The sequence below is a fragment of the Falco naumanni genome, chromosome 9 (assembly GCF_017639655.2).
Source record: "Falco naumanni isolate bFalNau1 chromosome 9, bFalNau1.pat, whole genome shotgun sequence".
Lineage (NCBI taxonomy): Eukaryota > Metazoa > Chordata > Aves > Falconiformes > Falconidae > Falco > Falco naumanni.
Genome location: NC_054062.1, coordinates 16,983,543 through 17,009,531, shown reverse-complemented (window position 1 = coordinate 17,009,531; position 25,989 = coordinate 16,983,543). Strand labels below are relative to the sequence as shown.

The window sequence follows — 25,989 nt, the reverse complement described above, 5'->3', positions numbered from 1 at the left end:
TTATGAAATTTATGTAAATTTAATGCTTGTTCTAAAATTATGAGTTTGGTACAGTGCTCAAAAGTATCCTATGACATTTGCTACACTCAACTTACAGAAAGAATAAGCATGTCATCAGGGCAGAATCCCTTCTCCATTCCCATTTGGTGACAAAACATATAATCCACTCTATGGATTATATGCTTTAACAGAGCAACTATGAATGATGCATCAGAGATATAGTATTACACCTACTGTTTTGGATAGCTGTCTTGCTTTTTCTTTCCCCCCACTGGCAGCATGACAAAACACTGTCAAAACCAGTGTTCAGAGTCATTTCTGTCTGATTAGCAAGTAGTCAAATATTTATTCATGATCTGACTCTGAATACATCAGCACTGCATATTAAGTTATCTACATTTGTGTGCAACTGAACATTAGTTATCTGTTTTTGGGGGACTGGTACGCATGTTTAGTCGGTTACTTCAATTAAAAGGATGACCTAAGAGAAGTAATCTGCCAATGTCATTTTTGTTCCAGTTTTTAAAAGTATTTAAAAATACTAATAACAAAATTCCTGCACCAGTTTTGTCAGAGACCCCACCAGAGATCTCAAAATCGGCAGTTTAGCAAGGCAATGAGGAAGAGATGTTGCAGATAAAAGATCTTATATTTTGCTCCTAAATTTTCACGGTTATTAGCAGCAGTGCTTTGAATAAAGTAACCTATGACAACTCAGTTTCTAATCCTAAGAATACCTATGGAACAAAAAGCACACATTTTCAAAAATTAAAATTACATCTTATTTTAAGTTAGCTGCTCATTATCCACCGAGTTCCACATTTCTAATATAAACTAGGATTATTTCTCCATGACACAGCTCATCTTCCAGAGCCATACAAGCATAGTGGTGACTTAGAAAAAGATTCCACTGAGTGCATCTAAAGCACATACATCAGACTGCTATCTAACTCCTGTGTGGTACTTTCCACAAATAATCTCCAAGCCTTATTCTAAAATTTCTCTCTTCTTTTCCTCCTATCTATGCAATTACATGAGCACAACTGATATGTGGATAATGGAGGAAGCTATTTGCTTACACTTATACTGACGAAGAGTGGCAGAAACTGGAACAGAACAGAAGCCACCCACAACTCCCCAGACCCACAGGCAGAGATAGCCTGTGCTAAATTCCTCCAACATCAGGTCTGATCCTGCAGAGCATAAACTAAGATACAAAGTTAGAAAGATGCTAATGAGCTTTCAGGATTACCCAGCCCTGCAATAATGCAAGGAATAGTTTCTTTCAGTATTGGCACTGGAAGCAAAAATAACCATGAACTCTGTACCAGCAGATTCTTTTTTTTTGTAGAATAAATGCACTTAGGGCCTCACACTTAACCACTTGAGTCCAAGCACTTAAACAGTTAAGCACAAATGCTTATACAAGCACACCAGTTTGCAGGATGGAGGTTCTTGGATGGAGAATACTTGCATAACAACTGAAAATCCTCCAACCCTGAGCACCTGCTTAACTAATTTGTTGGACTGGGAATGTAATCCCCATGTGCTCAGGGTTGGAGGATTTTCAGTTTTATGCAAGTATTCTGAAAAACATCATACCAGCCTTCAGAACAAACACACAGGAGTGGCTGGAGATAGGCAGTTATAGGAAAGAAGTCTTGTGTGAGAGAGGAGCAAGGAAGAAAAGCAGAATGCAAGAAACATCAGAACATCTCATTTCATCTCAATTTTGGCTACAATGTTTTTCACTGGAATTGCCTTTGAAGAAGAAAAATTTCTAAACAAAAATGCACCTCGAGAAAATCCTCCCCAATCCCCACCCCCAAAACCTCAACAAAGCTTTGTTGAAGCAACAGCAAAAGCCAGCAGGACTTGGGGTTCAGGGCAAAGCTGGGGAGCCTGTTTTTCATGTGGTAGACAGTCCTGGTGTGGAACCCCTCACATGATGGAAGCCAACAAGCAGCACAAGCTTGGAGGGGACAGGGCAAATTCAAGAAAGAGCACTGTGAAGGGCAGAACACACTGAAACCACATGCAGCTGAGGAAGTCCCCAGGCCACAAGTGGTTTGGAAACTGTAAGAGTACTCTGCAGAGGTGTTTTATACACGCTGTTACTCCTCCCTCTCCACTGCTGTCAGAGGCAGGACACCAGGCTACTGGACTCTTGGTTTAACTCAGTTTCATTCTCCTTTTCCTCTGAGCACTAGGAGATGAACTGCTGCAGTCTTCTGAACAGCAAAAATTGAGGACCGATTTCCTGGGATATCTGAGGCTCTTGTGTAGGACAGCAGAACAGGAATGCAGCAACAAGCACAGTATAAAAGACAAGGAGGTCAACGGGTAGGAGGGAGTGAAGTGCAATGCACTGAGCTCAGTGGAAATACACATAATCATTGCTGAAGCATAATGTGAAGATAAGCTTAAAGTTTTCTTTAATAATGAGAAAGTAGCTAAGAACAAGGTCTTCCCAATACAGCCTTGCATTGCAACATTTATAGCAACCAGACTAAAAGTGACCCTTCAGAAATTACTTCACAGAAAGCTAAATTAAACCTACATGCCTTGGCAGCTAATAGGGATTTGAAAACTAACATGTCTCTTGCACCTTCAGTTCACTAATACTGAAGAAAGGATAATTTTTTGTTTATCATACAGAGTAGCACTGACTCCTCCTCTACCTTCCTCGCTATCTAGAACCGGTATGAGTCTTTTAAAGGCCACAGTTTCTTTCAGCAGATATCTGCTAAAGACCTTTTGCACATTGACACGGATTTATGCAGCGCAACACTCCCATCTATTCTCTCGCAGGAGTTCTCTGTTCCCATTGGCTTCCTTGCAGAAAGCAGGTGTGTTGAATGAACAGCAGTGCTGGGTGGAAAGAGCTACCTTACCGAATGTGCTTAATTTAACTACTAAACAGTTCATCATAATTACAATAAACAATCTAGAAAGCAGTCATTTTTTACTCTAGTATGTCTGAACAATAAAAAAATTAATCCTGCAGTGATGTATGAAGTTCAGCTCAAACATTAAAAGCTTCTTTTCAAGTTGGACAGGCACACAGATTTCACAGAAAGATGCGTGATACGCTGCCATTCCATTTTATGCTGCAGTACCATTCTCCAAATTGAGATATTTTGCTCTCCTATTAAAAATTGGGTTGGTTTGTTTTTTAGGGTGACAGGGTGGGGCCAAGGGAGGGGAGAAGACTTTAAAGACCTTCAGAAATCATATTCCAACTTTCAGAAGGGCTGGGTACTTTTTTTTTTTTCTTCTCCAGTAAGTCCCATTACGCAAATTTATTTGTAATAAAACAAGGTTTAGAACCAAAAGAAACAAGAATATCTACACACTTGAGTTGTCTACATTTCCCATTGTAATCCTAGGCAAACTGTCTGTTTCAGCAATCATTTAAAACAAATTATAGATAAAAATCATACATAAAATCAAAATATACATTTAGAACAACTTTTCTGGAGTGGGACAGCTGGAATAGTTGATGGGAGTTGCACTCTGCTCCTCAATACTTACATGTGATAAGTATCACTTGCATCTATACGTAATCAGCTGAGCTCACAAAAGCAGACAACAACCCACCGTAGCAAGTAAGGTATACTGATATTTAGCATTTTAGTATTAAAGAAATAATCAACAGATACAAACCTCTTCTTTCGTTTTCTTATTTTCTGCTCTAAGCTCTTCATATTCGCCAATAGCTATGCAAGAAAAAAGAAAAATAAGTTAATATTGCAGCACTTCCTTTGCCCAAATCAGCTCTCCATTTCATTCATTTTAAAGCTCTTCTGGCTATCTACACAGACTTCTTAAATAACACGGGTCATAAACTTCATTAATAGTGGATGAACTGGATATCCTTGTAGAATTGAAGTAATTGGAAAGTGTCTGGAAAAGATGGTGGCTCCCAAAACAATCAATTTTTGATCAATGGAGAGTTAAACAACCTTATTGATTGAGTTCAAAAATTACAAAGTGAATGTACTAGCTTGCAGTCACTATTTTATACCCACACTGGCTCAGGTTACAGATCAATCCTAGAAAGCACAGTTAATACAATACTGTTACACATATGTAACTCCAGAGTAGCTGAGCACCTTTATTTATTTATTTACTAACATTTTCTTCCAACAAGAGTCCTAGGACAGATCTTTTTCTTTAAACTCCACATTGGAGTCATGAAATGATTGTATGATTTACTTGGAATCACACAAGAACTCAGCTGCAGGGATCAGCAGGGAAGGGATCAACCTCCAGGATGCTAGAGATCCACTGTTTCAAACCAGTAAATAATATGCAGAAACAATCAATCAGCTACCAATTAAACTTCCAGCTTACTGTGTATTTTTATGTGTCTTCTTACATCTTTTATTTTACTACCTTAGAGACATGCCATTGTTACCACAACTTCCCAATTCTGTTGTCCTTTCAGTGTGTCCCATATGGGTTGTTTTGCTTCCAAGACCATAGAAATTTTATTGTCGCTAGAAAGAAGCTGAATACACCTCCAAACGTTAGAACAACAAACTTGCTAGAAAGCAACACTGTTCGGTCTTCAAGATTCATGCTGCAAGAATAAAATGAGAGGGCTCCCGACATCACTATGCACTTTAACCCAGCCCTGCGGTATCTTCTCAATTTTTTTCTTATACCTAAGAGAAGCTATACTAGCATACAGGTTTTATTTCAATCCAACTTAATTAAAACTGGATAAAGGATGTGAATATACGGTTTTCAGCTGACGACAGCAGAGATGTTGGAGTTTCATCTTAAACTTAACATGTCTTACCCTACATCTGAAGACATGAACATGTACAATCTGGCAGATTAGCCATCCGAAAACCCGCTAGCCCTTTCTAGCTTTAGATAGTTAAACTTTTTCAAACAAGAAGCTCTTACAAATTAAAGTTACACTTTACACTGTTGTGACAGCCTCTTCTGCTTCTCCAGAGTTTAAAAATCTGTTGAAATAAAACTAATCCAACTCACTCCTGAAAGCTAGGTCCATAGCATCACTGTTCTGCTTGCCTTCAGCATGCCTATTACTCTCAGCAGCAGCACAGAAGTACCTCCGATGTAAAAAACTCAAATTATCCTAATTCCTCTTTTCTGCAAGACCACTTCATTTCAGAGATGCAGGACTGACGTACATGAAGTCTGGGATACAGAAAGCAGTATTAGCTCCTGGGCTAGTAACTCAAAACACAGGACTCTGCTCCTTGGTGCCCTGACCAGCAATGGGGAAATGGCAAGACCTTGCTGACTGTATTAACTAGAAAGGGAAATGAAGGAACACTAGAAATCTCTTAGCCAGAATCTCAGCTTTGCTCTGATCAGCAGTGTTGAAAAATTTGCAGGGCTCTCTAAGAGGAAAAAGTTAAATAAAACCACTGAAAACAAAGTCACGGTCCACATGCAAACTCACAGAAAATTTGATTATTTAAACAGATGGAAAAAAATCGTCACTCCTGCTCATCCAAGTAAAAAGATATATCTGAAGAGCAGAACAAACAAAATCAGGTTCCTTAAAAATGTGCCATGCATCCCCCCGCCAGTAAAACCAAGGTTTCCCATCCATCCCTTTACTTTGTCCCCACTCCTCCTTACCTAGCCCGGAGACCCCTACCCACCTCCCATAGTCAAGAAGCAGGCAAAACCAACAGGTAGATGAACAAGGAAGAAACCACACTGATGCAGTTGCTCTAAGAAAGAGCGCCTTTAGTGAAACAACACATTTCCTACACAGGAACATGGAACAGAAAAACTATGCCTCTTGATCAGCATTCCACTTCTAATTTCCCTGTTCCCATTAAGAAAACAAGGAAAGAGATTCCTAGCACCCAGATGCAAGAAAAGGAATGAAGGCTGTATCAACAGATATAGTTTCTTCATACTTGAAAACTGCTAGTGTTTGCTTGCCTGGAACTCATACTTGCTATGCAATGCTTTAAAAATGACTGAAAAATGTAAATACAGATTTGCCCCACCCTTAGCTCTCCTCACATGCTCCATGAACAGAGAACTCTGAATCAGCCGCCCTTAAGGCATGGATACAGGAACAAGTTACCAAAAGACAAGGAGACAATTTACACAACGCTCCAGTAATTCCAGTGAGGGCTCACCTGTGAGAGACTGGGAATTAAACTGTCTGTTATGGGTAGCCCTTCCCTCTTTTACTGCGGACTGTTATCCACAGCACATTCATTGTGGAATTTCATTGCGGAACGCAAACACAAAATCATCAGCTACTTCATGCTGCACTCACATGGCAACTTTCTGCAGTGCCTTTTTACCATGCCCACCCCCTTACAGTCACTGCAAAACTGTTAGTTCTGCCTTGAATACAGCTAATGCATAGCAAGGATCTGGTATCTTAAAACAAGATTGTTCTTTGTGGATGGCAACCTCTAGATAAAGCTCCAATACAGATCCCATCATTCAGATTTTCAGTTTTGGATTTATTATACACGAAGTCTAATGAAGAAATTGCTGTTTTTATCAGGCCTGGAAACAGAAATAATAATTTTAAAATGACTACACCATTTTCTGCTGTATATCAGATTCTCTGCAAAGGCAGAAGATGGAAATTGGCGGGCTTTTTTTTTTTTCTGAACATTGGAGGGGGTATTGGGAAGGTTTTATACAAAGTTTTTCAAGTGTTTTACATACAATAAGTTTTGAGGCCATCTAAAATAAACTCAAGAGTCTACATAACGTTCACTGAACAACTAAATGCCATAAAGGTGACAATCATCTCTTTACTCTAAAATGACCCTAAAACAATTAATACCAGCAGCACTAGGCAACACTTTACATGTTCCAAATCTCATATAGCTTATTTAGCCTTAAAACCCACTTTGGTAGATCAAAAGTTATCATTATCACCCATTTATAAATCAACAAGCAATAAATCCTGTTGTATGAGGACCTCCCTAAACCTTCTCTGTGAGACAGGACTATTTTTTCACTTTAACCTATGAAGGTGCTCACACAACATGACAATGGCACTTGAGCATCTCAAAACTTCTTACATCTCACCTTGACTCACTCAGATTGTGCTATACATAATTTACCCTGGAATAAAAACTCTTTCCAATATATCAGTGGTGAATGAAACAAACAGACTAAAATGCTTTACTAAAGGTGCTAGTAAAATTCCGTAACTGTACATCATTTTATCAAAGCATCAGTACTGTAGTATATATTGATAGTAAAATGCCTATGTTGTACTCATTAGCCTCCAGTGAATCCTGAAGAAATATAATAAATAAGTATCAGAGACAACTCCAGATACTATCGCTGTCCGACACTAACTTAAGTTTATCCTTAATAGAACTATTCCTGATACACAACAGTATTATAGGAAAAAAATATCAGGATACAAACCCTATTTCTTTGCTTCAGGGTATCTTCATGCAGTACAAGGGCAACATTACAACTTTACTTCAAGACTAAGGAGAGAAAAGAGCTGGAAAAAGAGCTCTTAGCCCACCCAAAACATTCCCAGCCTTACTTGCTTTTACTGTAAAACACTCAAACCACAAAATAGCCAACATGAGTGAACACAGCATGTTCCTTCATAGCATGACCATGCTCATTCAGCAGCTACTTATTCCACAGCTCAGTGGGCCAGAAAGAACTGTCCTGTCAAGATATATCAATGTACTTTATCTGTATTAAATTAAGGAGGTAACTTTGTATGCAGAAGGTCCTTTAACTATATCTCAGTCTTTTGATTTTTAGTTGTGAACCTGAGTCTTCTGAACTTGGATTTGCTACCAGCAGATACACATTATCTAAATTAAATGTTCTATATATCAGATACTTATTGTGGCTAAAAAGCACTTGTTAGTAAAATGAGGTCACAAGGATAAAAGTATGTAATGACTATAATTCATAGTGAACAACAGAAAAGACACCTTCACTTACACAGAGCAAGGTGGTGAGAGACTCCCTACTCTTTTTATTTAAAAATTCATTAACTCTTTTTCTAATGCTGTATATTGAAAATACAAATTAAAAAAAACAACCTTAAAAAGCTACATGAACATCTTTTTTATTTATATTTATATTGCATTTATATTGCAAACCAGGGTAGTCTTTAAGTAGGCTGAAAGCCCTTCCATGCCAAATCAACAAGTAATGACACTTCAGCATTTCAAATCTACTTATTTTATCAAAAAGTAAGTAGAGCTGTCAAAGGAAGCAAGTGTCATTCCGCTATTTATTCTTCTAGACTATGGAACAGGCATGTCTTTGCTGGTACAGGCAAGAGAAAGAGCTTACAGTGTGAGAAGGCCTTCACTCCAGATAAAACAAGCTATCCCAGTGAAGTCATCTTTTGTTGGTAAAGCAAACGAACAACCAGCATTTTGCAGGTTCAGATGTATCATTAGAGAGAGAATTACCCCTGACAGCAACACTGCACCAGACGCTTTAATGGGACTGCTGCCACCACCCACCTCATCCCAGTGTACTTGGAATAGGGAGTCAGGCTAAGTCTTTTCTACAAACCACCTCTCAAATAGCAATGGTCTCCCTACAAGCACAGCATGCGTAAGACCTGTGAATTGCTGTCAAAAGTGTAAACAAAAGTCAAAAGGGCTCAACTTTTCTCTTGTTTCCCATTTTAGGCTCAAAGATCCCCTTCACTTAACCGGGTGATCTCTATTTCAACAGGACACGGTGTGACATCAGTAGTGCCAGCCATGTGCAAACTACTTCAAACTGATGCCTGGGAAGCATTTCTAACATCTCCCGGGCCTCCATGAAAGAGAGATGGAGCTGAGGAACAAGCACTTAAGGCTTGTGTAATGGTTAATATATGTAATAGCATTATACTCGTTACTTCACAATGACTCCAAATCCTGAGTCAGCATATATAAATATATTATTGGGCCTAAAGTTTACAGAGCCAAACTAAGCTTTTGGTCACATGTCAGTTGCATTAGCTGATACCTACAAGATTCCATTACCAAACAGTTCTTAAAAAAATAAACAAATAAAAATCAGGTGTGTAGGTATACAAAGGTAAGCATTAAGTACAAATACTGTAAGTCAGATCCTGCATCTGGGTTCCCACATGCTTTGATTTTACTCAAATCTGTAGAAATGTGTACAAAAAATTTTTTTCATGAGATCCCAAGTTTGCATCCTGCAGTCTTACAGCTTCCTGGAAACTGGACAGAGAAATTAAATACACCACTACCTGACAAAGCCCAACCACTAAGCTCACACCAAAAGACTTGCCTTCACAAGTTTCTGAAAGGCAGGTAGGGTTCCACACAAGAAACTAAAGTGGAAAACACTTTTAAACATTAATACATGAAAAAAAACATTCAGGCAGGGTGGGTTCTGCTGGTGAACGATGACTGCTGTGTACGAACACCCACATACATGGGTATATGGGGGAGGAAGGACTATAGAGATGACAACAGAGGAACATAGCAGCCAACAATATATCCTAAACAAAGAAATTCCTCTGGCCATATAAATTATTCTTCTGCCACAAAGAAGAATAAATTTGTCAAACCACATTAAGAGCTTATCAATAACAGATACTTAAAAAGTATTACCCTGAGATATCGCTGTTAGATTGGTAGTCTGTTTCTTAGAATATTCCCTTATTCAAAGATTCTGACATTAAATAAATAAATAAATAAATAGATTACATAGATCTTAAAAAAAAAAAACAAACATAGAGCCATAGTGCTTGAGACTAGAGACTGGAAATCACCATACTTCATCAAATCCAGCCAACAAATACAGAGCAAGACCTTCAAAACTGACAAAGAAAACCCAGGCAATGTAACCATGCTTAGTATATGTATAGTTAACAGGAGTTGTTAACCACTGTAATTTAACCAAGTGACCAGAAATGTGACTGTGATAGTGGCAGCTGAAGTGTAATTTTACCTAGTTTTAACTCTAGATGTTTTGGTTGCTGACTCTTGTTTTCGACTAAACAAAAGTGACCGCAGCGGAAAATGACTCTGTCTTTAAGGGCAAAGTACCAGCAGTGCAAATAAAAGGAAAGACAAACAAGGCAATCTTCCACGCAGGTAATCAACTACTGTTACAATGTAGCTGTTAGCTTGCTACAGTTCCTCAGGTTCTACAACCAACCATTAATAATGCAAGGCTTTGCCCACTTGATTTGGTTTGTTTCAGTTCTAAGTCTTACCCATAGGAATTATAAGGGCCAGCTGAATAGAAAAGTACACTGCTAGAAATACCACTTGAAAGTACGGTTAGGTAATACTAATATTTATAGTGGATCTGCTTTATCAAACCAAGCCATCTCAGAAAGCTATTCACAGGATTAAAAGTCAAACAATACTTTTAAGTCCTAAATATCATCAATACAGAGATCATGTTTCTTCATGAAGCTCACCTTAAACTTGGTAATGGAGCAAGCCAAAGGATGATCAGTATCAGGTATCTCAGTCTAACACACAGGACTTGGAAAATTCAGCATGGGAGAAAGATAAATGTATCTTGCACACAGACAGCTGCAGTGCCCTTGTTGCTGTTCAGAGCACTGCCAAACAGCCACACGAGTTTGCGCAGACACCAGTCAGCATCACAGCTGCCATTGAGAATTGAGCAGGCAGCTACACAACACCTGTCTCAGGTTCAATGTATTGACCTTGATTAGGAAAAGTATAAGCAGTAGCTGAAATGTGACAGCAATCAGCCACCTATGCTGCTATTTGCCTTCCCCTCTACCTTTTGCCTCATTTCTCAGACACTTTAGTTAGCTGGTGTCAGGCAAGTTTCTCAAGACTAGAAAAACACATCCTGAAAGAGAAACCAAACAACAGCTACTGAACAAATGTTCTCTGAAACCCCTCCAAATCAATGGGTGTTTACCAGAAATCTGACTACAGACCATAATGTTACAGTAGTCTGAAGCCATATGCCACTCTGAAGGCGTTAAAGACAAGACATGGTAAGTACATACACCCATTACCCCAAATATTCAGGAACAGCAGATCCTTCCACCAACAGCATTTACTTACCGAGTAATACTGCTATCTACACCTGGAAGCAGTAAAGAGGAAAAATAAAAGGCTGCTCTTCCTCCTCTTTTCACGCTGCCCCTGTTTAATGGAGCATCCTAAAATTACTTGAGGAAAGTTGTTAGTATCTAAAATAGTCTTGTTATCAATATGATTGGAGGGGAAATGATATATTCAAAATTCCATTATATAAAGAGGAAAAAAATTTACTTACCTACAGCAACAATATTTAGGTCATTACTGTTAGGACAATTTTATGCATCTCATTACCTTTTCATCACTTGAATTCTTTTCTTTAGGCACCTCAGACTTGTCAGTTAACATAATGTAACTATTAATTTAACTGTGGTGTGCTGCCATAATTTTGCATTGGTTTAGATGTGAAACAGCATATAGGAGAGTATTTTCCAAAGTTTTCTAGTGGCTAAAACTTTCTCACCAGCCATACAATTACAAAACCATGTTAGCCTCACAACAACACTCTACAACTCCTGCATTTGGGGATGAACATCCACCAAAAAATGCCTTACAGGACAAGGTGTGCCGAGTACAGTTTCTGTTTCAACAGCTTAAGTGGATCTGGGAAAGCCAGTCCTCAAGTTACAGTAACTTTCCCTTGAACTAATTCCTGCAGTCCTGTAAAATTTCATTAGATCTTAAAAGATACTCAGCCTACTGGAGCAGAAGACTTTCAGACATCAGATCTGAAGCCTCAACCTAACCAAGTTCAAGAGGCTAGGATTTCTCTAAAGAACAACCCAAACCTGCCTTTTTGCAACTAATTATTGCCATTTTAGCAACTGCCTTTTTGGCACAGGCAGCTCCTCTGGTACTGGAGCTGGTACCATCCAACAGTACCGGCAAGAAGCAGTCAGCAAAAAAACCCAGATTTTTAGCCTTATTTTTTGGTCTTGTGTTATCAAAATGCACAGCTAAAAGATTATCATAAATTTTATACCCACTGAAATCCTTTTAAGTCAGAATCTACCCAGTCCAGCCAGTAATCATGAATTTACAATGCTGAGTGTACAGGAACAACCAAAAAAAAGAAGTGTCAAAGCAGATCATAAATAGTTCATAAAAATCCAGCTGAAATTTGGTTAAGAAAAGCTTCTGCTATACAGCAATAGTGACCAAGCACATTGATGGCCAAGAAAAAATGACAGAAAAAGGGGCACTGATCACACCCCCATAATTTCACTCCTTTACACAACTTTGTCCAACAGGTCCTTTCCAAACAGCTCCTCCCAGGCTCATGGGAGACCAGGAGAACACAGTTAGGGAATTAACAGCTGCAAGTTACAGGCTTGTTACTCTGCACCTACTGCACATGGTGCTGTGAGACAGGAGCCACACCAATTGTTTGAAGCATGTTCACAAGCAGATGTCCACAATTCAAACAGCTGGTTAATGCCCATTTTTCAAGTGTTGCCTACCTATCTAACCAAAGTAGAAACTTTGCTAGACCAACCTGTTTGGGGATTGACTGACCAGGGAAGTTAAAAAATGGGCTGCGTTTTGAGCATCCAAGCTCTTTTCCATTCCCCTTCTTACAGAAGAACTGTTTACAATGCATCAGCTTTGGAGCCAAACTATTCACTCACAAAGCTGAATATCTATAAAGTTGAAGTACTGGACTTCTCTACAAAAGCACCGAGAGTGACTCACACAGGAATCCAAACCAGTCCAACACAACTGCTCCCTTTCATTTACACTGGCACTACAAAGGCTCTACAGAAACGTCTGGCGTACCAAGGCGAGCCCCAAGCCACGGGTAGGAAGTTTGCACACTGACAGGGAGCGGGATGGATGGTGTTGGATGGGCTGGGTTAGCACCAGATCCTGCAGCGCAGGGCGGGAGATGGGACACGATGCCAGGTTCGGCACAGCCAGGCACATCACGTGAAGCTCGAGAGACAGCAAGGCAGATTTCCACCTCCTGCAGCCGGCCAGACATCTGGGCTCACCAGTACTGCTGGCCAGGGACCCACTGCCCACCGTGAGCCATGCCCACCACCAGCCCACGGGCCAGACCCAGCACAGGGCGGCAAGGCCCGGGCTGCGGGCAGCCCATGTGCCACCAGCACTGCAGCCTCTGCCCTCAGCCCGCCCGCCATGGGCCGCCGCGACGCCCACGCCCGCCCCGCCTCAGCCGAGCCCACCTGCGGGAGGCGAGGCAGCTGCGGCGGGCACTGGCAAGGAGTACCACCGAAACGTTTTGCTCCCCCGATTTATTTTGTTCAGGCTTTTTTCTCCTCTGCGTGGAGGGAGGGAGAAAGGGGCCTGGGAAGGAGGGACCTGGCCGCCGGGCGGGGGACGCCCAGGCCGCAGCCGCCCCCCCTCCCCGGCACAGGCCGCGCCCGCCCCGCCGCGCCCCGACCCCCCCGCGGGGCCGGGCGCGGAGCCCCCGCCTCACGCCGCCGCCTCACGCCGCCGCCCGGCAGCCGCTCCCGCCGGCCGAGCCAGGGCCCGCGGCGGCGGAGGGGGAGCCGCGCTCCCCAGCGCCGGAGGCGGCGACGGCGCCGCCCGCCCCTACCTTGGTCCTTCAGGCTGGCAAGGAGCTCCAGCTGCTTCTCTTCGTCGGAGCTGTTCATCTTGCCCCGCCGCCGCCGGCCAGCGGCTGCCCCGCTCCGCCTCACCTAGCGCGGCTTCACCTGGCAGCGGGGGCAGGGGCGGCGGAGCCCCGGGGCGCGGCGGGCGCGGCGAGCGGCCCGGCCCGCTCTGCACATGCCCAGACTCCCGCGGCGCCCCAGTGAGCATGTGCGAGGTGCGGGCACGGCGGCACCTCGGCCCGCGGGCGGGCACCGGCCGGCAGGATGGCACTCGGCCCGCACGCCCGCCGACCGGCCGCGGCTACACCCCAGGGCCGCTCGGCTTGTGGACGAGGGGGCAGGGGGCACAACAGCCACCAGCTGTTGCGGAGACGGGCGTCCTCACTGCCCTGTTGGCGCGGCCGGCGCGCCAGCCCCACGTAGGCACTGATGGGCCCTGAAGGCCCTTCCCGCCAGCCCCCTAGGGTGTCCCCCCACGGGTGTCCCGTGGGCCGGGCAGAAGCCCTCCTGAACCGCTCCCTGTGCCGCTGCGGGTCTGCACGTGTTTAATAAGCCCTTTTGTGCCCTTTCCACAGGGCAACATTCCACATGGGATTCATGTGCTGCCCCGAGGAGGGGTGGGAGGGCATAAAACTGTGATTCAAGCGCTGTGGTACGAAGAAAGCTAAAAAGTTTTTTTAAAAAATATCATAATAATTGGAGGGTTACTTTACTGTTCGTGAGGATTGGGGGGAAACAACTGCATGCCGGTTCCAGTGCCCAGCAATTAATTGCAGCTTTGGAACAACGTGAGGGCAGAGCCCTTCGACGGGGACCCCACCATGTTCGCCTCAGAGGAGCACAGTTGTCCTCTGCTGATGGCTTTTTGGAAAAGGAGGGGGCCTAGTGGTGATTCCTGTATTAAAACAGTTACCTTACCTGGCTTATCCCAAGGCTGACACTGCACTGCAGAATCTGGTTCTGCGTCTTATCTGCTGAGCTTCGGTAGCAGCCAGCTAAGCAGCAACTGTCTTCAGATTTGCATGGGCAAAGGTACTGTTGATACATCTCCCTCTCGCCGCCTTTGGCAATCACCTATCGTTCACCACGCCGAGCAGGTCAGAAAACACAGCACTGCCACAGACATGGCAACATTAGTTAGAAATACCTGGGAAGGAAAGGAAAAATCTGATTACAAAGAGTTGCTTAGTCCTCACACCTCTGTCCTCCCAGACTGCATCCTCTAGTTTTTCCATCCTGACCTAGGAAACCTTTAAAGCATGAAGAGACTCCATATTGATGCTTTACAGCATTGTCTGTCCCACAGGTAGTTAATAACACGTGTACCATCCTGGAAAGAAGCTGAGAGATCCAGGAGATCCACCATGAGGTGGTGTCTCATAAGCGTGTAACACTCACGGAAAGCAAAGGAGGCCATACAGGGAAGTTCACAAGCTAGTCAGCTTATTTTGAACTAGTCAGCACAAAACACATTTAACTGCACCAAATGCAAAGTTAAAAATTGGTGCTCCTGGAAGTGGAGTTGTATGCAGAGGATGGAAAATTATCTTGGAAAACGAAGGGTCTGTAAAGGAAGTGGGAGGCAAAGTACAGGTAATTACGTATGTGCTGCCAGTAAGGTACTACAGCAAAAGAAGGAGATGTATGCTGACAGCAGTGGAAAAATTTCTTCTATGACATTGACAAGACCAAAACAAAGCTACTGTCTCCAGTTCTTCAAAAGATGGTACAGAGACATTTACAGTGAAAGCACAAGAGAAGAAAAATGACCTAAGTTTTCAGGAGAGTGTTTTGCAATGAGAGACCTCAAACCCTTGATCTTTTTAATTGAGAAAAAAGGAAAGAAATTATTTAGTTATGTTGATTTCACAGGAGAAAATTCTCAATACTTGAGGGCTTTTCAGCCTACTGGAAAAAGAGTCAACCAGTATCTGTCTGTAACAAGAAGCTGAATGTAAAAACTACAAATAAAGCCACACATTAATAAATCTCTCCATTTGAAGGAACACAGGGGTGCTATTTAGGTCCTTAGAGTTCTGGACTGACCTCAGTTTTTAATAGCCCCCACTCTAAGTCAGAGCAGTTTTGCCAGGGTTTTGCTTTTTAGCATCCTTTCTTGGGTTGTCTGTTGGCTCACCTTCAGCCACAGGTCCCATTCCAAGCCCCTCTTCCCATTGCTGATATTGCTCCCCTCCATTTCCAAACCAATTTATTTCACGCAGCGCAATAGCAGGATTTGCAAAAGAGTCATTGTAGGGTCGCTTATCCCTGCGCCGTGCCAAGACACCGGACATCTTCATCTTGCAACAATGTTCTGTCTGTTGTATGCAGCCAGAACAGGGCATAAAATGTCTTTGATATCTGCAGAGACAGTAAGCCGATTCTTCCATTATTTTATTTATTTATTCAAATTTAAGTATTATGGCTCTGTCAAAAGAATTCCCTTCCATAATTTCTATATTGCAGCTTCATCATTGTTCTTATTGTTATTATTCACTTAGACCTACATCAGGTTACAATACCTTGAAAACTAAGTATTTAAAACAAGGATGTTACTGTTGCAAACCCTTTTGATTGCAACAGTAGGATGAGTGCCCCTACAGCATTACTCTTCAAAGACATTAATTGTTAATCAAGTGTTGCTTTTCTTTTTCTAAGTTAGCAGAAAACAGAAAAATTAACTCCATTACTAAATTTGCTAATGGATCCCCCTATGCTCTAAGGATTTAACATCCACAGAAATGTTTCCCTGCATCGTTAATTCGTTTCATTGTTTCAGGGATATTTTAAATAACAGTTAGCCCATAACACCTATTTCTATGTAATATGATGTCTACATTGTGATTTGATAACCAATGCTGTAAACCACTAAGACCATAAAAGGCCAAAGCAGGCAATACAAGCATGCAACATGAGATTTCTTAATATTTGAATAGGGACTGGGCAGCAATTGCTTCCTCTGTCAAAGAAAAGCAACATTGTACTTTGAACACACATAACCAGTTTCTAGTGGTAGCATTGCAAGAACACTATCTCTTCTTCGTTAAATGGCAAAGCTAAGAATAAAAGGGGCTCTTAAAACTTGTCCAGTACACAGTCGGTACCAGTGCTGGGGAAAAAAATCAAAGATTTGGTCACTTTTGACTGGACATAACATGTCATGGATGATCCACATCCTTTTGGAGATGAAAATTCAGATGGATTCACCATATCTTTAGGTTCCACCCATATATGCCTATTCTTCCAAGACCAGGAGTAGCTTTGTCACAGAGCGTGCAGTGTTTTGAGAACTGCAAATTATACTTGGTAGGAAAATGGAAGTCAGACATGATGGGGAAGGCTAGAAGCACTACAGAAAGTGGGACTGCAATTCAACCCTTGCCCAAGCGGAGCAGTGATTTAAGCTGGGTACTACTGTTCTACACAATGCTCTGTTATGCTACATGGAAACAGTGTGCCGGTTTTGGCTGAGATGGAGTAAATTTTCTTCTTAGCAGCTGGAATGGGGCTGTGTTTTGGATTTGTGCTGGAAACAGTGTTCATAATTCAGGGATGTTTTCATTATCACTGAGCAGCCCGTGCACAGAGCCAAGGCCTTTTCTGCTCCCCACCCCACCAGCGAGCAGGTTGGGGGGCACAAGAAGTCAGGAGGGGGCACAGATGCGACAGCTGACCCCAGCTGACCCAAAGGATATTCCATGCCGTATGATGTCATGCTCAGCATATAAACTAGGGAGAAGGAAGGGGGGACAGGGACGGGACGATGACACACGTTTCAGAGTGATGGCATATGTCTTCCCAAGTAAACGTTACATGTGATGGAGCCCTGCCAGAAGGAATGGAGGTGGCTGAACACCTGTCTGCCCATGGGAAGTGGTGAAAAAATTCCTTGTTTTGTTTGCTTGCACACACAGCTTTTGCTTTACTTTTTGAACTGTCTTTATCTGAAGCCATGAGTTGTCTCACTTTTACTCTTCTGATTCTCTCCCCCATCCCCCAGGTGAGAGCGAACAAGCAGCTGTGTGGGGCTTCATTGCTGGCTGGGGTCAAACCCTGACAAACAGTGATAGTCAGTAAAAATAAATGCATCAGTAAAATAAGTGCATCATCTCTGGAAGTTTGAGCAAATTAAGGTGGCTGTGAAAAAAGACAAAATCTGGAATATAAATAAGTACATAAGACATGCTATGGCTTGTTCCTGATGTGCTTGACTTTGGTGAGACAACAGGCAGAATAGCATGCCAGCTCCTACTACCACGCATCAAACAGAAATGCAGACCTGCTAGGGAGAGCCTGCAACAAGAGCAGTCAGTTCTAAATGGAACCCGGGCCTGTCAGAAGAAAAAAACGTGTGTTTAGGGAGATCATTCCCTATAATGAAAACCCAAGGAAAAAATAATGAAGGTCTTGATATGAATTAAGGACTATCACAAAGTTGTCCTCAGTAACCACTGGGTTGAAGAACCAGTGCAAGGTTTAAACTGTAAGTGGGGAGAAAGGTTAGGTATTAGTAAAGGGTTTATTAGTGGAGGCACTGGAATAGGCTACAGAGAAGAGGAAAGGTGAAATCTTCAGAAGTTTCCGACAGGTCTAGGTAACCTCTGAGGGTCCGCCCTTCCAAACATCTGTGTAGGCAACAGGACTGAGAGCAAATGCACCACTCCTGCTCCTCTCTCCCTCCAGTTCCCCATCATCCACACCAAGGCTAGCTTCACAAGGAGTCCCCTCTGCCACCTTTCCAACTCATCACAGTCTCACAACTCTTCCCACTATGCAAAGAAGCGGGTGATGGACTCTAAGTTCTAAGAAGGATGGGAGAGAAAATCAGAGCTGAATGGCAATACCTCTGAATCTCTCAATACAGTAAAGCAAACCAGACATCCCATATCTCTGCTCCCACCCTGTTGTTCATGGATGATTATGTTTATGAGCTTTATTGGAAATAATGCTCTGACACATTAAATGAAATAAGGAAAGACCTTCATTGCTGTTATTCTTCTTGCAGCAGGACAGATTTATTCTTGCTGTTGGCTGCCCCCGAGCTGCAGACAGGCCTGTGAAGGCTCACCCATAGCGGTGGGGTATGGGCACAGCTCTGCCACTCCCGGACTGAATGGAGAGAGGCACCAATCAACAGAGGGTCACAACCTAGGCACAATGTCCAAGGCAGTATCCCTGAGCAACAGTAGGGGAGGGCAACATCTCCAGGCGTTATCTTTGAAATGAAACGTGGCTGCTGTCTTTCCATTTGCCTCTTTGGCTCCGTGCACTGACTCTCACCTGCTGGCAGCTGCCCACGTGGTGCAGCTCATATGCTCGTATATTCAGTTCTTCCATAGGATTTCCAGAAGGAGAGTTGATGCCAATAAGCAAGTGAAAGAGCAGGTGATATGCAAGATAGCCTCAAACTCTTGAAAACAGACTAGTCACAAGCCTGTCCCTGACCCTGCTCGTGTAAGAACAGAGCAGGTCTTATGTTCATCTCCAGAGAGGCTAGGAGGGGCAGTGCCAAAGAGCTGGGTACTTCTGAAATGATGACACCATTCCTGGAGAGGCAATTTCTTTTATGCCTGTATATGAACTCTCCTGATGGCCAGGTAGTTTGGAACCATCATTGTTCATTATTTCTTCCTGCTACTATCAGGTTTTGATAATTTTTCAGGAGGCATTTGCTTACCATCTTTTGGAATTTTTCCAAATGTTCATTTTGCTGACTGCAGATTTGTACCACCTTGTTCCTACTGATGATGTAGTTAATACATAAACGTGTATATCTTTTCACTAGGGCTGCTCCCCATCTAAACAATATAAATATTTGTTTACTTGTTAAAACTTACATTGCTTGTTAAAATTTATATAGCATTCCTGCACTTTTTGTGACCAGAGGTTTCCAGTATCCTTACAAGGATGATGAAAATGAACTAAAGGGGAAAAAAACCACTTAAAGCATTCAGAATTTGCCTAAGATCAGTATTCGATATTAGAGTGGCTTCAGTCTTGTGGGAGAGCTTTATAAAATCACATCCATCCACACCAAAGCATATCTGCAGGCAAATAACCAGTGCACAGGGTGGAACAAGAATAATGTTCATAGTTTTAAGGAGCTACAAAAATAGCCAAAAATTAAAGGAATCATTGTTTTCACTGTATCCTCTGCTCCAGACACATTCCTTTAGTATCTATTCCTGTAGGTATTATAAGGTGAGCATGAAAATATATTTATAGCAGACAACATGAAGGGAACCATGCAGTTGGAGCCGTATCGAACAGTAAGAGAAAGATGAGTAACAAAGAACTCAGAGCTGCAATGAATGAGAATCTAACTGGTATTGTCAATTTCACAGTAGCCAACAATAGTATAAAATAGGATAATTATATAGAAAATGAAAGATAAAGAAAAAAACAAGAGGTTTAACTTTGTCTTTCCTTGAGATAGATCTTAGTGAGATGTTGGACACCTCTTGTTAATAGCTTGCATATCATTTTTGCAATTTTTTTCATTATTAAGAGCATGCTTTATGCCTGTTCTCCTCTTGGATGGGACTTTGATGAGTATTCACACAGACGGACTTTGTAAGTTGAAAATATCACAGAATGACAAACTGAAGCAAATGCAAGTGTTGTGGTTTAACTCCAGCTGGCAACTAAGTACCATGCAGCTTATTCCCCCCACCTGGTGGGATGGGGAGGAGAATTGGAAAAAGGAAAAAACTGTGAGTTGAGATAAGAACAGTTTAATTATTGAAATAAAGTGAAAGGTAATAATAACAACAACAATAAAAATAACGTAGCAAAAAGAGAAAGAGGAATAAAATCCAATAAAAACAAGTGATGCACAGTACAGTTGCTCACCACCTGCTGACCAATGCCCAGCCAGTCCCTGAGCAGCAATCACCCCCCTGGCCCTGGCCACCACCACCCAGTTTATATACTGAGCACGATGCTCTATGGTATGGAATATTCCTTTGGCTGGTTTGGGTCAGCTGTCCTGGCTCTGCTTCCCTCCCTGCTCCTTGTGCACCTCCTCACTGGCAGAGCACTGGAAACTGAAAAGTCCTTGACTTAGGGTAAGCACCACTTAGCCAGAACTAAAACATCAGCGTATGATCAACATTATTCTCATACTAAATCCAAAACACAGCACTGTACCAGCTACTAGGAAAAAAAAATAACTCTATCACAGCCGAAACCAGGACAGCTAGTAATTACTCACAAATTCCTACATTCAAAGAATCTAGAGTGGAGCGCTAGGAATTGGAAACAATCATGATGTCAATTAATGATTTTAGCCTGGAATCTTCTCAAGACAGTAGATTGTGAACCTTATCTATTCATCCTTATAGAATTTACTTTTTTTTTTCCCCTCATAGATTAGCTGTTTAACAGAACACTGCACATGATTGTAATTGCAGAATTGAAGAGGCTGGTACCTTATCAAATAGGTACTGCAATCAGAAATTTGATCTAATTGTTATCAATCCTAGAATGTTCATGTTCCTATTCCTCATTGGGGTTAAAGGTTACTTGGACCTTTTAATGGACACAGAGAAATCTTACCTCATATTTAAATAAAACCCCAACATTTCCAACAAGTGACAAAGAAGGGAGCAGCGGACCTCCTCTGGCTGGGAGAGAAGGGTGTTCTCTTCTGAAGCAGTGGCATCCATCAGTCCTTGCCAAACCTAGATTATCTCTTGAGGGGTCATCGTCCTCCTGTTGAGGAGAGCTACCCTGTGGATACCACGGTGACTACAGACTGAAGTTACCCTCAGGGCATGACTACAGCCATATGTTCACCACTTTCAGAGCAGACATATTTTGAGGGGCGGAAGGGGGGCGACACAAGGAAAAATAAACTACATAATCACTGAACAGATAAACAACTATTTAAAAACTCAAAAAAAATGAAAAGGCAATAGCTATTTGAGTATATAATTAACACCATGAATAAGACTAAACAGCTTATGTGCTGAGGTAATGTATATTTTTCCATCAAACCAATCAGTGCTGAATAACGACTAGCGTAGTATATCTGGGTAAATATAAGCACTTCTTGTTTTCCTGAGATGACAACTAACTAATCAACACACATTCAAACTGGAGTATAAGTATGATTAAAAATAAAAAAATCAGATAATATGGGTTCATTTGAAAAATTTAACCATTTGATTAGAGACACTGGCATGATCTTTGCTAGTTATCCCTATCTAGGGTGGCAAATGCATCTATTTGCACAAAAAAAAAGGCACAAACTGATTGGGGAATAAATCAGAAGATTAAGTATTTAGCATGGCATTTTAAAATGCTGTAATTATACTGCAATTAACAACCCTGCATATTAAATCTGCAACTATAAAATAGAACTAGGCAAATCATACCTACCTGCCCTTCATAGCAGTACATCGTACATTATGGATGCTCACTTTGTTCAATCTGGTTGAAATAGATGTCTGCTCACCCCCAAGATGGGAACACCTGCCAACACATGCAAGGACACGTATTTAGAGATAAGAAATAGCTCAGGAGTGACTCACTATGTTCCTACCAGCAAAATAGAAGAACTCCTTTGCTTCCAACCTGGCAGGGACAAATGCCATGCTCTTGGAAAGCTGAAAGCTGAGTTGCTCTCCAGATCTCCCTCCTGAAGTGGGGGACCCTGTTTCACCACTACCTCACTGGGCAGGCTGTGCTTCACCCGTTGTTGCAGTGGCTTGTATGTGCTACTCTGGTTTATTTTGTAGCTCTTTGGATAAAATGGGCTGCCAGGGCAGAGAAGAGGGTTTGTATCGGAATGTCCTTGCAAGAAACATTTTCATGTGCCCTGTTTCTTCTTAGACATTGCATTACTGTCTTCACTCAGAGTATCTGAGAGTTGTTTTGTCCAGTCTGGAGGAAGGAATAAGCTGCTGACTGATGCACCACATCACTTTGTTAAAGCAGTTGTAACACTTTTTTTCTGGTAGATGTTACACCAGTGACCAGAGTCACTGAAAACACAAATGCTACAGTGGCTCTGCCAGCAACAGCTCTGCAGCCCAAGAGCCAGCAGTCCCTCTTACAGCTCCCAGATTAATTCCCTTGGTTTCAGATGGAAAATTTTGCATAATTTAGCAATCGGTTATTGATTCTTAAGTTTTCAAGTATTTCTTTTTATGTATAAAAGAGAGAGCTCAGCAAAGGGCCTCTGAGGCGATCAAGGGACCAGAGCACATCACACATGAGGGAAGGCTGGGAGAGCTGGGACTGTTCAGCCCAGAGAAGAGAAGGCTCCAGGGGGGATCTCATCAATGTGTGTAAGTACTTGATGGGAAGGTGCAAAAAGGATGGAGCCAGGCTCCTTCCAGTGGTGCCCAGTGACAGGACAAGAGGCAACAGGCACAAACTGGAACACCGCAAGTTCCCTCTGAACATCAGGAAACATTTTTTCACTGTGAGGGTGACTGAGCACTGGCACATGCTGTCTGGAAAGGTTGTAGAGTCTCCATCCTTGGGGACAGTCAGAAACTGTCTGGATGTGGCAATGGGCAAACTGCTCTAGCTAGCCCTGTTGGAGCAGGGAGGTTGGACAAGATGATCCCCAAATGTTCCTTCCAACCTCAGCCAGTCTGTGAAAGACACTCTCACCCCACTGATACCTCTGGTCAGATGCTCTTTCTTCTGTGGTATTCTGCAAAGAGAAGAGATGAGCTGGTAAGACTGCATGTGAACATAGCTTGGAAGAGAATCTGATGTTCCCCACTACAGAAGGAGTAACTCCACACAGTCTTATCAACACTCTGAGAATTTCATAAGTTGCCTATGAACAGGTATCTGGCTTGCATATTGCTCAGCTGCAAGTATTTTAACAGCATTTACTCCAATAGTCCCTACTCTAATTTTTTTTTAAATTACCATGTGTTATGTGATGGTAAATGACAATAGCAAATAAGCTTCCCCCCCCCAGGAAGAAGAGAAGATCTATCAGATTAGGTGAAAAATATAAATCTTAGCCATGTGGCATCAAGTATCTCTGTGATCATAATTTCATTATGAAACACAGACATTATCAGATTTTGTTGTCAACAGAGGTTTATCATGGGAGAAATCTGAGGGAAAGAACACACTGAAATCTAACAAAGTGTCACTGAATAAAAAAGTTATTCCTTGGTAAATTGTTCCTGGAACTCACAGTGCTATTTTAGACCTTGTTCTTTGGTAAACAACTAACATCATGTCAAACTAAACAATAAAATCAATTAGCTAGAAACCTAAGTATGTTATTACACAACAGTCAAGGTCTCTTGGTACTGATCATAGGCATGTTAATAGACCATTCATAATGCCGAGATTCTGAATTCAATGCCACTCTTATTTTGCCTACATCTTTATTACGCTGCTCTGTAAAGTTGTCTTCATAATTAATTTCCTCAAGAAGGGCAATTCATTTCACTTATATTAAGCAATTTTGCAGCTTCTGAGAAATAACCCATTGCCCTGCTTTCTCAACACACTTTCTATCAAGTGTTCAGTGCAAGTGCAACTGGAGCTGCTTTGTCTGTCTGTCTGTCTCTCAGTTGAACTTTGAATGCAGCTCAACAGCAGTTTCTGGTTTTGTTCCTGTTGTGGACTTGTCCATTTTCTGGTGCTTGTACTACCACCATTTTCACTACATAATTAGGGTCAGATGCTAGTTCCTTGAATTAAAAGGCATTTGGGCTCTCCTCCCAACAGGCACTTCCACTCCCTTCTTGCAAAACAAAGCTGTCACATGCATTCTTTAGCTGATATTGGATTAAATTACACCACTCGACCACGCTGCTATGCCAAGATAATTATGCCAGGTATTTTTCTGATAAAAATCACCATGGTTTTATTGTATGCTGTGGAGCTCCATCAATTCATGCCAGCAGAAAACTGCGCTCTTTAGGGACAGCGACAAAGCTCAGAGTTGCCATAAGGATTCTCACCAGGTCAACCGGCATTTCTGGAAGTCCTTCAACAAGGCAGAAGTAAAGGGACCAAGGAGTAAGCAAATTTACTCCCATAAAAATATAAGAAAACTTTCTCCCACTTGCCCAACTGTTCATCACCAGGTACTGAAGAAATACATCCTTTGCAACACACTTCATTTTGCTGACCTGCCATACCACAGGGCAGCTCCTACAGCTCATGCGAGCACTGTTACTGGCCATACTAGAAACACAGATAAAGAAATTATGTCATGAACCTTGTGGTAGCAATTCCAAGAAGCTCATAAAGGGCTGTTCAGGAGACAGAAAAAACTGTTTGCCATGGAGTTTTACCAGGAATAAACTTGGCCCAAAGTATTTGTTGACATTTAAGAGGACTCCCTGCTCTTGGAGCCTATGCAGAGCAACTCATTTCTGTGAGCCCGTGGCCACCCAAACGATCTTATGTGTTGGCTGGAGCCAGGGTTTGCCCTGTAGCTTCTCAGCATTAGTTACAAGTTCCCACTAGAGTCTGAAACAGAGAATCACAGACAGTGAAAATGGAGAAGAACCTTGCAGAGCAGCACACCCACCAGTGATCGCCCCCACAGAGCATTCTGGCCAACAGGACACTCCACTGTGTCTTCCCTATTGAAACAGGTCGTACCAAGAGCTCCTTAGAGTGAATATTGGGGGATAAAAATCCTGCTTGCCACACTAAAGTTAGTTTTCAGTAACCGCCTTGACTTCAAAATTGTTCTTAGTTCATGCCATTTCGACAAAGTGAAGTTTGCTTTATTTGTTGGATGAGACTATATACTATTTCTATTGCCACAAGAAGTACATATCATCTTCTCACTATTTCTATCACCAGGAGTGATAGATACTATACTTTTACTCCACCAGTGCTTTTTATTTGTATACTGATTCTACATTAAGGCTTGTTAGTTAAAGGAGATGGCAAATAGCGTATTAACTACATCTCTGGGTCTGACCAGAAGATTATTTGCAGCTTAATTACATTCTTTTTTAGTAACTTCCTTCACATTCCAAATACCAAGCATATCATTACTCATATAGTATAAAAAACCATAAACCTATGTAAAAATACTGCTTTAGTGCAAAAAAAAAAAAAATGGGGGAAATCTCCACATTGTACAAAACTAGTGCAATGCAACAATCTAATAAATCAGAGTGTTCTCACAGGGTGAGTTGTTGTGTCAGTTGAGTGCTTGAAATGCTATCTAATGTCTCTGTGGAAATGGCTGAAAGAAACAACAGATGTCTCAGATTTTTGCCTTTCATGTCTTGTTAAAAATCAAGAGAAGATGGAAAGGCAAACAAAGGGTTACTCATCATTTTCTCTCCCAGGAAAAAGTTCCTAAGAACACCGCCTACAAGAAGAGGCAGTGGTAACTGAAAGACAAAAAGCAATTTAGAAAATGATGAGCATTAATAACCGAAAAGGTT

At 42.0% G+C, this 25,989-nt stretch overlaps 1 protein-coding gene across 2 annotated transcripts in view; it reads right to left on the bottom strand.

The window, feature by feature from the left end:
- The window catches only part of SHTN1 (shootin 1), a 70,413-nt gene extending 56,641 nt beyond the window's left edge, over positions 1–13,772 (bottom strand). The window contains exons 1-2 of one of the 2 annotated variants that reach the window (XM_040606061.1): positions 13,576–13,772; positions 3,667–3,719 (exon numbers count right to left, since the gene is read on the bottom strand). In XM_040606061.1, the coding sequence (XP_040461995.1) occupies positions 3,667–3,719; positions 13,576–13,633 (111 nt within the window). In that variant the 5' untranslated portion in view covers positions 13,634–13,772. The remainder of the gene's footprint in view (positions 1–3,666; positions 3,720–13,575) is intronic. The other variant, XM_040606060.1, reaches the window with a different exon arrangement.
- Between the last annotated feature and the right edge of the window lie 12,217 nt (positions 13,773–25,989).